Consider the following 13,067-nt stretch of genomic DNA (forward strand, 5'->3'; position numbering starts at 1 on the left):
TGTGTGTGTGTGTGTGTGTGTGTGTGTGTGTGTGTGTGTGTGTGTGTGTATGGGCACCCCCATGTACCCAGTGAAGAAGGACTGAAATACAAGTAATGTGTAATCAGAAGCCATCACAATTACAAATGTAAATGAACAGGCAATTGGCACTGACCTTTGTAGATTGTTAGAGGACTAATTAAGGCAAATCAGGAACTCTGTTCCAACAGAAAAACAAGATGGTATATCCCTGTCCTTGCCACATAAAGGGAAAACTACAAAGAATCATTCACACATAACACACGGGGGTTGGGGTGCATTGCTACATAAAAACTCCCTTCCCCCCTCAAATGACAAGGCACATCAGGAGCTGGACTTTTACAATTAGAGCCCTCATCCTATTAAAACTAGTCCTATTCACAGAGATGTACCTCCTCATGTCACCTTAGGGAGGGGGTTCCCCATAACCTCTAGGCTCACTAGAGAGTCTCAGAAGCTCTCTTAAGAGAACTAACTGAAAAAATTCAGTGTTCACTCAAAGCTCCTCTAGTCTTGTGCATTTCTAATAGATTAAGGAGAAATGACTCTCTCCAAGTACTTAAAAAATCAAAAATTTTAAAAACATAGCCATCAGATATAATTTCCACTTAAATTCTATAATTGGAAATATATTGTCCTTTCCCTCTATTCATTTCCTTTAAGTACCTTCTTAAAAATGAGGGGAAAAAAATCAGGAGTATGTCTCTAGCTTCAGTTTTACACAGTATTACTACAGGATTGAAATAAGTACACTATGGAGCTCAGATGGAATATTTTAGGGTCATCAGAAAAATGATGGTCAAACTCCTTTTGAGAAAAAGTATGCTGTTATAACCTTATATGTGCTACATGAATGCAATTTATTATTAGTCTTCCTTATGCTATTTCTTATAAACTGTTCAAACTTAAGAGAATGTTTTATGCCGATTCTGAAAGCCTAACATGAGACAGTTTAGGAATAAAACTAAAATGCAATATTCAATATTCACTTTAGATTGAATTAGAACTTCCAGAAAAAGTCTGTTTTTAAATTGTCAATTAACTTAAACTAGTACAATTTTCAGCTAGTATTCAAACTAGTACAATTATTTTTTTTTGGCTTTACCAAATTAAATGATTCTTACGGTCAATATACAATAAGCAGAAAGGAACTCTGGATGTTTTATATCTCTCAGTGAACTGTGCTGGAGAATATCATTTGTGAGAGCCTGCCTTGTGCTTTCTCATTCTTTCGCCAAGGATACCCTTTAATGAACCTGTCAACTATTCTCATAAAGATTTTGTAGTAATAGAAAAGTAGACATTGGGATCCAGAGTGGTTTCTATTTGGCATCCACGAAATGGGTGTTGTCACTGGCCTGCTTGCCCCTATACACTTCACTAGCTTGTTGTGAGAATGTGTTTTGCAAAGCGTCCAGTGTGCGGTATAAAAGCAGTGATCTTCTTACGGGCATCACTGGGAGGATGGATACAACGCTCAAGTCTTTGCTATGTTCAGCAGCATTCACTTTGTACTTCTGGCTTCCCCCAGTAAAATCAAGCCCCAGGAAACTCATCACTGGGAAACATCATCATCTTGCAAGATCCAATCAGCTTTGTCGCTCACACTTCCTCAGGACCCTCTGCCCCTCAGATTGGAGGGTGCAGACACAAACGCCTCCATTTAAGGAGAGGAAACTGGACTGACCCTTCCCAGATATCTCTTCATTTCCCATCCCACTATACTCTGATTTCTTTGAGTCCACTGTGTCACACCCACCACCCTTGCCCCCTTTCAGCTTTCTTTTGTGTGTGTTTCCTTCCCTTAGACTGGAAGAGCCCTGAGGGCAAGAACTGTCTTTCTTTTTCATATCTGTATCCCCAAGGATTGCCTGGCTCATGTGCTTAACAAATGTTTAATGATTAACTGCTTCACACATTTTTACTACAATCAAGGGTCTCCTCCCAAGGATAAGAACTGACAAACTGTGTTTGTTGAATACTAACCCCCTTACAGAGGCAGTACTCAAAACTACTACAAGGTTGTTGTTTTTTTTTAAAAGACAAACCTTTTTTTTTTTTTTTGCATATTCCTTCAGCCTCTGATGCTTACCAAATACATGCATTTACACGGATTTAAATTTCATTCCTGGTGAAGGTTCTGATATTCAACTAGTTATAACACTGTAATTTCAGTAACTGCACCAAATATCTCAGAAGAAGAGAGGTCCTGGTGAGGAAGAACCAGTGCTGGGGATGTTTGCCAGAGTTTAACAAGGGAATTCCTGTTACTTACAGGAGGCAGATAACTCAGAATTCCTTGTGGGGAAAATGTACAAACAAAAGAGTTAATGATTTAAAAAAAAAAAAAGAGTGCCCTCATACAAGCGTGTCTTATGGAAGTCGGTGCATCTGTAGGCTTTAATAATTCATTTGATAGCTTTATTAGCTAACAACTGCACTAAAATTTTTGGAACATGTTTTATGGTGCTTCCTTCATCATCACCCAGTGAAGTGAGCAGTGCAAACACTAATATTCCTACTTGACAAAGGAGGAAACTGAGTCTCAAGGGGTTGACTTGACCATAGCCAAATGGGTAGACAGCGTCAGTCTGACTGCAGTCCAAGTCTTCTGATCAACCACATTTATTTCTACCTGTCCTAAGAGGCATCCAAAAACAGCAACAAGAACCTACCACCTTAACTCTTCAGCAGGAGAAGAGAACGTCCATATCTATCTAACGGATACTGGAAAACAACCCAATTCTAAGTGCCCCCCCCCATGTTGCTAAGGAATTGAAGAGTACTTGGACATTTCTAGTGCAGAGACAAAAGATTTCATTATTAAAACGTAGTGCCCGAGTGAGGGAGGTGATCACCATCACCTCCTCTGCCCCAGGAGATCACATTTGGAATATTCTGTTGAGTTCTAAGGGGAGAGCTACCAGGATAGGGAGAGGGTCAGAAATATGCTATCAGAGCAGTGGCTGGGGGGAAATGGGAAGGTTTTAACCTGAAGACAGAGAGATTTGGTGGGCACAAAGGAGTGAGGGGAGAATAGGATGGTTGTCTTCTAAATATCTAAAAGATTATCACATGGAAGGATTAGATTTGTACTATGTGGCCCCAAAGGGCAGAACTAGAAAGGGGATTTTGGCTCCAGGGAAAGAGAATTTGCTAACAATGACAGCTATTTGAAAACAGAATGGGATGCCTCAGGGAGAAAGGAGTGAGCTCCTCTGAGCAAGCCAGATGAAAATATGCCAGTGATGCTGTCCATACTGTGGGACCCATAGCATGGGTAGGGGCTAGAGAAAGCACATGAAATCTATCTACAAGCCTTAGGAGTCCACTGACCTGAGGTTAAAAACCACTTGGCTAAAGGAACCAAGTTATGAGGAAAGGTTAAGAAAAACGGGGTTTGGAGTCTAGCAGGAAAGAACTAGAGGATGTCAGGCACCGTGGTGTATGCCATAACGTTTGCTTACAGGGAGACTGAGGCTGGTGGGGGTCACTTGAGCTCAGGAGTTCCAAATTGCAGGAAGGCTAAGCTGACCTTTGGTACCAATAAGTTGAGCCTCCAGGAGAATGGGCCCAAGATGGAAATGGAGCAGGTCAAAGCTTCTGTGCCAAACAGAAGTGGGATCAGGCCCATGAGTGGCTGCTACACACCCTCATCTGGGTGAGACAGAGAGAACCAGCCTCAAACCAAAAGGAATGAGAGGAAGGGGTTTACAAGACGATGAAAATCTACACATTGTTGGGGATCTACAGCAAGGAGGAAAGGAAATCATTAAAAGTGAAATCAAACTAAATAAAAAAAACAAACCAACATATTAAACTAGGAACCCTTTAATGGTAAGATGTTGCTGTTATACTTCAGAGGAAGCTGCTCAAAGGCCCAGAGCCAGGGCGTTTCTTGCCGGAAAATGCTTAGCATACTGCGATACACATGTGACTACTTAGGTATTAATTAATGGTGGTGGAGATCAAGCAGAAACTCTAATGGCTGAGGGAGGCATTTAGAACTATCCTAGATAATGCATCTTCAAAAACCCTGGAGGAGACAACCTTGCAAAGACCTAAAGGTTAGGCAAAAATTGGCGTTGTGATTTAACAGACCTTCCATGGATACAGCACCAACTTTTCTAAACAAGTTTTATCTACAAAAGATCTGAAGAAGTAACAGTTTGACTTTCTACTGTAATGTCGAGAAACTCAACTGTTCCATCAAAGGGAAAAAATTCTCTCATCCCTCTGGATAACCTAACAGCTTAGACAAATATTAACACTTAAAGGAAATTCTGAGGTGATAGAGAAATCCCAGAGTTTTTACCCATCTACATTTTCTCCCAAAGGTGCTTTGAAAAATATACATAATACACATCACTCTGCATGTGCCCAAGGGCCTGAATATCTCAGTATTAAGATTCTCAAGTTAACTTCTCTACCTGTCAGTCCTCAATCGGAGATTCTTCATGACCATAAATGAGTTTCATTTAAGTCCTATATTATTAGAAACATCATTAAAAATAACTTTAAAAAAGACTCCCTAAGATTTCCATAACCCAATTCCTATGTGTGCTTGTGGGTTGTTATTGGTTTGTTTGTTTTTCTGAATAGGAGAAACAGGGTAATCCCTTCAAAGTTGTAGGCCAGACTTTTAAACTACAAATTGCCTTTTTTTAAAAAAAAAATTAATATTGCATTTAAGTTTAGTATTGTATGAAACATTTGTTTCAAGCTAATTTTTGCATTTAATTTGAAGCTACATTCTGTATTTGAGGGACTGATGGAGTTCAAAACAAAACTTATCTTCTTAGAGCTGGCTGTTTTAATTGCCTGACACATTACCTTTTACAAAGATTTAATTCTGTACATGTGACCAGAATTCTTAATTAAAGCAGAAGCAGATTCCTACAAATCCACCAATCAATACTGCTTCTGAAACATATTTTTAATCTTTACGGCTTCACATACTGTTCAGTTATAAATACGTGGTCTATATCCACCAATACCTTCTTTCATAAATTAAATCAAAACAAAAACAAACATGAAAACAATCCTTCAGGAAGTCCTACAAAGTTGGATCCCTTTAAAACCTTAAAATACTCAAAGTCACGTATCAACAACACCAACAACAAAAAACCCTCAAAAACTAAAAACCAACCATCTTGTGTAATTGCACCTCGGGATCAGAATAAGGATCGAAGCGTCTGCTGGGGAGGACACTCACCTGGATCGGTGGCTGGGCACTTGCGGATAGTGAAGATCTGCCCCAAGTCGTCTTCTTCCTCAGGAAGACCCTTCTGGAGCCTCTGAAGTTTGCGCAAGCTCTCGCTCCGCTGATGTTTCATGGAGCGCACGTGCTGTATGAGGTTGAGCTTGGCCTTGGTGGAATAGCTGCACAGGACGCAGTGATAGTAGCAGCTCTCTCCCTCTACCCCAGTCTCATGCTGCTGAAGGTGCTGTAAGCAAAAGACAGGGATGGTGAGTGAGTGGGCCTCCTGGCCAAATTCCCTTTCCCTCCTCCTGACGGCAATCACCCCAGCAATTCCCAGGCACTTGGGGACAAAGTTTCTGGGCCAGTTTTAAGCACTAAGTAGGTAGGGCCTCACTCAGTAGCACTCCCTTTCTCTTTTCTATCTCCCCAATTCACCCCTAAACAGCGCTCCATGAATTCAGTTCGATGCTGTGCACAGACCATCTCAGCAAGATAGGCCAGTAAGACTGTTGACTAAAATCTTTTCCACAAGAACCATGGCCTGATAGTAGAAACCCTGAACTGAAGACTCCCTTCCCCAGGGACAAAAGGAAGAACAGTTTCTCCTAAATAACTCACTGATGTGACTGTTAGATTGTGAGCTCCTTGAGGGAAATGGACTGTTTTTGCCTTTCTTCCTAGACACAGAGTACATGCTTCATAAAAGCTTGTATATTTGACCATAAGGCTCGTTGGTCACCCAGTGAGTTAACTCCTCTCACTCCAGAGAGTCTGGATACAAGTACACCAAATCCCCTACAACGGGGGGAGGATAATCAACTTTAGGAAGCATCATTTAAAGATCTATCCGAGCAATAAGGCCTACCCTGAGAAGGGAACTACCGTTAGAGGAGCCAGAACATAGAGGTGGGTCTCATCAAAAGCCAGATATCCTGCCTTCTGATCTTGTACTCTCTTCCCCACAAAGTCCAACATCTTTTTGAGGAAGAAATAACATTTTAAGAGTCTCTCAAGAGTTTTATTTCTCTCCACTCTTAAGTTCTTTGTAGGTAAGGCCTGTGCCATGAGTGGTACTGGAAGCTTTAAGTCTCCACATGCAATTTATCACCAGAGAAAGATTCAGAAGTCACAGAGAATGGAATCTTCTGGTACTAAACAAAGCATGTTCATTTTTAAAAAGTAGTATTTTGAAGCATCCCTCCCTTGCACACTGTAGCCGAGGCAGCTAGATGCCTGCCCTGTCTGCCCTGCCGGTCTTTGCTCCTCTACAAGGAATGCACAACCCCTAGAATCTTTGCTTCCTCTTGGGACGCCACGGAGCACCGTGCGGCTTAGAACAAAACCCTGAACAGGTTGTCTTTTCTGATGAGCCCCTAAGGTACTTCTAGGATGCCCTATAGTCAGAGGAAGATCAATTAAAAAAAAAAAAGACAAGTAAACTTTATGAGTGAAGATAATTCCTATTTGATGACACTGCTCCCGAAACTCATGTGTTCATACACATGTCCTCCATTCACTGAAAAGGTGTGAAAAATCTGGAGACATGTTTGCACATTGTTTGGAGCAGTAACATGAATGCCCTGGTTAATCCATGTAGAAAATTATTATGGATTGAGCTCTGAGGCCTTCAGCCCTAAGTCACACACACACAAGCAAAATTATTCCAGAGAAAATCTTGCTCTGGAATACAGACTCAGATCCTGGGTGAGGGCTAACATGGTTTTTGTGTGCACCCAACAGGAAAATTCCTTCTTTCCAAATGGGTGGATTAACACCTGCACACGTGGTACCTTGGGAAAAAGTCAATCCCTTCAGGAACAACCATTCTAGACCAGTGTGACAATGATAGAAGGCTGCAATCGAGGGAGTTGAGTAATGCTTGATGTTGTAAGAGGGATAAAGCAGTTCTCTTGGAATAATCGAGCAAATTTCATTAAGTACTCACTTCCTATCCCCCCACCTCCAATCGGAGATGGTTCAGAAGGAGATTTAGCAGGAAAAAAAGGAGAACTGCTTTGTAAATGTTTTCTAAGATCAAGGAATCAACCACATCACTGTGGTTCAGGACTCTCCTAGCACAGGCTCAAACCAAATTCAAATTAATTGGGAAATATTTAACCAAACAAATACACAATCAAACACAGATAATATTCATGTATGGTTTTCTAAGTCAACATGCCACTGCAGGGATCCTTATGTACAGGGCAGTGGTCCCCATTTCTATTTGCAGTTGAGACCACTGTTCTAAGGGATCCTAAGCATAGACACTGCAGAAGCCGTAGCCGGTAAAACAGAACAAGGGAAAGCCATCACCGAGGGTTGGACTGCCCTCTCCTCCCTTATATCCCCTCGTGCCTTCCCTTAAATCTCAGGTAAAATCTCACCTTCTATAGGAAGCCTATTCCAGTCCCCTTTGATCTTGCTGCCTTCCCTCTGACATTACCCACAATCTCTCCTGTCTATAGAGTGTCTGTACAAAGCTACCTGCATAATGTTTCCCCCATTAGACTGTAAGCTCCTTGAGAGCAGCACCTGTCCATTTGCTTGGCCCGTAGCACACGCTTAGTAAATGTCGACTTAGTAGAGGACTGATGGCCCCCACGTTGAGGTTCTCTTTCCAATCATCATTCTCCCTGACTTTCCCCAGCAGGTTTGATTAAAGCCAAAAGTCCACCAAGCTATTTGTGTGAACAAGGGCTTGCTGTGGAACTACAGAGAACAAAGCTGTAGGATGACTAGGAGCCTTAGGCCACAGAGACAAGAGAATTACATTTAATAGAACTACAACTAAAATTGAATGAATTAAAAACAACAAAAAGAGAGTCATGGAATCCAAGGCAAGAATTTCAGTCAGGGGATCTTGATGGCATCATAATCTGTGAAATTAGAGCCATTATCATTCCCTCTCAGCCTCTAAGCCAATTTCCCATAACCTCCATCTCTCCCCTCTGCCATCACTCATCACATCCCCAAGAAGAGGATTTCCTTGTAATAAAGTGCTATGTTTTTTCTCTAAAATTCTATTATGGGTCTGCTATATCTACTCCAAAGTAGTCTGAATTTCTACCTGCCATGAGATGGCCAGGAGTAACAAACATGGCTGAAAGGGTCCAAATGGGTTTGCCAAAATGTCTGTCACGCATTCCTGAATCGATAGATTCTTGGGTTAATTCTAAATCAGGACAATTGTCTCACTCTGTAAAACCCTACCTTAAAAAATCGAAATAGTAAAGATGCTGCCAATTCATTCTGTCTTCTTGTGTCACTGTCATTAGTTATTCTCTTGGGACAGTAAAAATTATTTTGTCTATTATTTCAGATCCATTTCTAGGAAAAATGATTATATAAAGCCAACTACTGAAAAAGAGTAAAAAAAAAAAGGAAGAAAAAGGGAAAAAAACAAAACAGAGTGACTATATTCAGTTTTTTACATAAACTTGCAAAAAGGCAGCTGGAGACTGGTGGGCTAGTTCATTCTTTTAAGGCATTAGATGAAAAATTCTGACTAAATAATTTCTAGTCTATTAAGGAATGCACACCTAAATAGCTACGGATCATCTTGCCTCTTATATCCTTTCTCAACTAGTCTAGTATACTGGAAAGAACCCTGGATTTGGAATCAAAGGATCAGGATATGAATCCCTTTGCGACCATTCATCCTCTCTGTGACCCTGAGCAAGCCCTCTCTTTGCCTCAGTTTCCACTTGAAGGATTTGGACTAAAGGGTGTTTAAAACCCCTTTCCAATCTGAATCTATGGATCCGTAGATCTGCAACTTCCTGTGGCCCAGCTGGAAGTTCTGAAATATCCACACTTTGGACAGTATCTCAAAATTCCCACAGCTAGACAACACATAGAACAAAAATACCAATAACCAGTCCAACTTCAGGAATATAAGACCGTCGTAGTTTGCCTATTTAAGTACCCTAGAACAGACTTGTCTGCCTTGCAGGGCCTGCAATAGCCCACAAAACTTTCTAACGCCACTCGAACCAGACCAAAAATGGTTAACAAAAGAAATAAAAATACAATAAAATATAGATGTTCATCTGTGGTTTTCTACATCAATATGGAACTGCAGGGATCTCTTTCTATATGAGTTTGACACCACCGCCCATCTCTTCCTACTACACCGTCTGCCCAATCCTCCCAATTTTTGGAGACTGAGATACTCGTGGTCTCACTTGTGCATCTGTCAGCCACCACCATGTACAGCGTCGTCCCATCAGCAAAACTCCAGGCTTTGCTCTGGGCTAAATAAGAAGCAGGAGGGGGCTGGAGAGGCGCATCTGATCCCAATGGCGTAAGTCAACCAATGACACTTCTAACCCTCAGAAGGGAGTAGGAGATGTTTTCATTTGCAGTAGGAGAGAGAGAATAATTTGTTCCTGACCCAGCTAATTAGAATACCCTCAATTGGGATCACAATGTATTTAATTAAATTCACTGTAATATATGAAGAATCCACCAAGGCACAAATCCCAATGGTACACTCAATAAAGGAGCTGCTTTCTTTCAGAGTTTCTTTCCTTTCACAAGTCAGAACATTTTCTTCCCTCCCCTCCCCATCATCTTGAATTTCTCTACCTTTTCTTCTAAAATCTGGGATTTCCCTCCAATCCCAAGGGAAAAGGCATTACGTTCAATTCAATTTTAATTCAACAAATATTTGTTAAGTTTCTAAAATGCGCCAGGCCCAGGGGATACAAAGAGAAATACAGTACGGACCCTACTCTAGAGGAGCTAACAATCTAACCCCTGGATGACTGCTCATCAGGGAGGTTATAGTGGGCATTCTTATTCAAGTATGGGTGGGACAAAACGGACATTGATACCCCTTTCCACTCTAAATTTGGTCATGGTGTAATGGTGGGAAGCCAAAGACGCAAGTAACTAGAATGCAAGGCAGAATGAGACACGTCAAAGGAGAGGTCTGGGATAGGTGCTGGGTGACATTTAGGGTGAAAGAAGCTCACTTTAATCTGGTTTGAATAGGTAGGTGGAAAATGCAAGAAACACATCATAGAAGACATACAACAAGTGCCGAGTCTTAAATGAAAGGGCAGCACTCCAACAGAAGGAGATTTGGGGCCGAAGAAGGGAAGAGTTTCAGGGATGGGATCTGTATGGACAGGCAAAAGGCCTGAGGCTGGAAAGGGAAGTGGATAGGCATCCCATTGGCCTAGACTACAGAGAGAAACATGAAAAGGGACACAATAAGAAAGGTCTGGAAAGGCAGTTGTTCAAGAAAAACCAGGGCTTAATGTGATGCTTATGAAAAATGTGGATATTGGGTTATTGTCTAATGTATAGTGAGGCAAGTTATACATTTAAGGAATTATCTGGGGTGGGATGTAATTTTTTAGCTCTTAAATGTTTCCTGAGCATGCATATATACACACATACACGTACATACATACATTTACGCATATATACAGAGAGACAGAAGAGGAGGAAGAGAGGGAAGAGAGGAGGAGAGGAAAGAAGGGAAGGAGGGAGAGGGGAAAAGGGAGATTGGATACTAGATCAAATAATCCAAAGCATGTATGGTCCTGACCTCTCTGGGGGAGTTACAGACCCCCAAAGAGATCAGGCCTACAAGGGCTGTGGTTTGAAGGGGGCTTGGCTAGGCTACAGGAGCATATATTCTGTTAGAGTAGCCCTTACTGTGGCCCTAACAATTAATGATGTGAACACATCATGTGAGGATGGTAAATATCTCAGGGGCTCGGCAGCTCTCATCTAAAGTTTCACTACCCACTTGTCCCATCCAGATGCTAAAACCACCTGCTCCACGCTGGCAGAAGGAGCAGAGTCATTCAGGGCACCTTGGGCAGCGTGCTCAGCCAAGCCAACCTCCCCTGGCATCGCTGCCTCTTGCCAAGATTCACTTCAATTTGAATTCCTTGCTTAAAGAGCTACAAGAAAATTCTGAGACTCAAGTACAGAGGGATTCAGAGTCAACATCTTTGAACCAGATTCCACCGAAATAAAGTCAACTTTCCAAAAGTCCAAAGGGAACTCAAGGCAGACCATGATTCATTACCCACCTTCCCTCAGAACTCAGATCGGCAATCTAAACCTCACCTCCAGTCAACAGACCTACAAGCAGCTTCCAAACCAAAGGCAACTGACGTCAACGACACACGCAATTGTTAAGTACTGCGGTCTAAGGCTCCAAAGTGCTAAGGACCAAATGAAAATGAATCCTCGCCCTTGTTCCACTGCGGGGCAGGTGAAAGATACAGGATTTCAACAGCAAGGGATGCACATCATAATCTAAGGAAGCAGGAAGAGCTCACTGGAGAAGGGGAGGGGAAGAAATCTGCAGACTCTTCTACAGAAGGGAGCACCTGCCCTCGCCGTGGGGGGAACCCAAGGATTCTAAGAGACCACAGGGGAGGAGGAATTTCTGCATTGCAGAAATGCTGGGCAGCCTGTACAAAGGCACTGAAGCGAGAGATGGCCTGCTTGGGGAATGGCTGATTGGCTAGTTTGGCCAGAATGTATATCAAGCACGGGGCAACTAGGGAGCTCAAGAAGACTCATCTTGCAAGCTCAAATCTGGTCTCAGACATGTACTAGCTGTGTGACCCTGGGCAAGTCACTTTATCCTGTTTGCCTCAGTTTCCTCACCTGTAAAATGAACTAGAGATGGAAGTGAGAAACCACTCCAGTATCTCTACCAAGAAAACCCCAAATGGGGTCATGGAGAGTCGGATACGACTGAACATAAAAATTATAAAGCATGAAGGAGAATAGTGTTAAACAAATCTAGGAAGGTGAACTAGAGTCTGGAATTTAAATGCCAAGCTGAGGAGTTCGCTTGAAGGTAACAGGGATCCACTGAAGACTTTTTAGCAAGAGAGTGACATGGTCAAACCTAGGCTTGGGAAGATTATTTTGGCAGCTGTGTGGGAGATGGATCGAAAAGGCTAGAGCCTGGAATCGAGGAGACCAGGAGGGAAACCACTATAATGGTCCAGAAGAGAAGTGATGAGGGCCTGAACAGGCTTCACGATGGCAGCACGAGTAGCATCTGATAGATGCTGTGGCTCTTATTTAGATACAGAGAAGAGAAAAAGTAAATTATGACTGAGCTTGTGAACGCCGGTGCCTGAGAGGAAGGATGACTCCATCCTTCAGGAGAAACAGAGAAGTTAGGATGAGGGGATCGATTTAGGAAGGAAAGATGAAGGGTGGGGCTCTACCCAAAATACAGGAGGAACTGTCTAGATGGAAATTGTCACTAAGGGACTGGAATTCAGCAGAGATATTATGATCTGACACATGTCCCTCATTCTCGGCACCATGGGACCTGACTGAGGCATACTGGGAGATGAGGACCCTGTCCTGAGGATTGAACGGTATTGGTCTCTGGATTACCTTGTCTCTATTGAACACACTGGTCTTCTACAGCCTTGCTTCATTCCTGTTAAAGCTACTCTCAAGTAAGAATTAATATACTTAATTCTCTCTTAGTCCTGCTGGAATCTTGCAATCCTATGTTTATGACCTAGAAATGACTGCTACCCCAACTTCAGCTCTGTGATTTCCCTCCTGGATTTGGCTCAGGCAAGGGAACCAGACAAAGGAAAATCCCCCCCCCCCTTTTTTTGGCAATAGGAAACACCTTAAATACTTAGCCAGCACATCAAAGAAAAGTAAAACAAGTAAATCAAAAATGAAACATATGGGGTTTCCTGCAGACCCCTCCCCTTTTTAACATGTATCCCTCCATACCCTAACAAAACAACAATAATTTTTTAAACCCCAACTTTTAGAAGATGGTTCTTGTTAGAAAATAATTCATATTGGAAATTTAAAAAATATGTTTCTGTTACTT

The 13,067-nt window shown here is 42.1% G+C and overlaps 1 protein-coding gene across 2 annotated transcripts in view; it reads right to left on the bottom strand.

Moving 5' to 3' along the window:
• Window positions 1-13,067, bottom strand: part of ZFHX3 (zinc finger homeobox 3) — a 308,538-nt gene that overhangs the window by 129,873 nt on the left and 165,598 nt on the right. For both annotated transcript variants that reach the window (XM_027847585.1, XM_027847584.1), the window contains exon 4: window positions 5,234-5,465. In XM_027847585.1, coding sequence (XP_027703386.1) covers window positions 5,234-5,465 — 232 coding nt within the window. The remainder of the gene's footprint in view (window positions 1-5,233; window positions 5,466-13,067) is intronic.

Source organism: Vombatus ursinus, unplaced genomic scaffold (assembly GCF_900497805.2).
Source record: "Vombatus ursinus unplaced genomic scaffold, bare-nosed wombat genome assembly UNPS02005286.1, whole genome shotgun sequence".
Lineage (NCBI taxonomy): Eukaryota > Metazoa > Chordata > Mammalia > Diprotodontia > Vombatidae > Vombatus > Vombatus ursinus.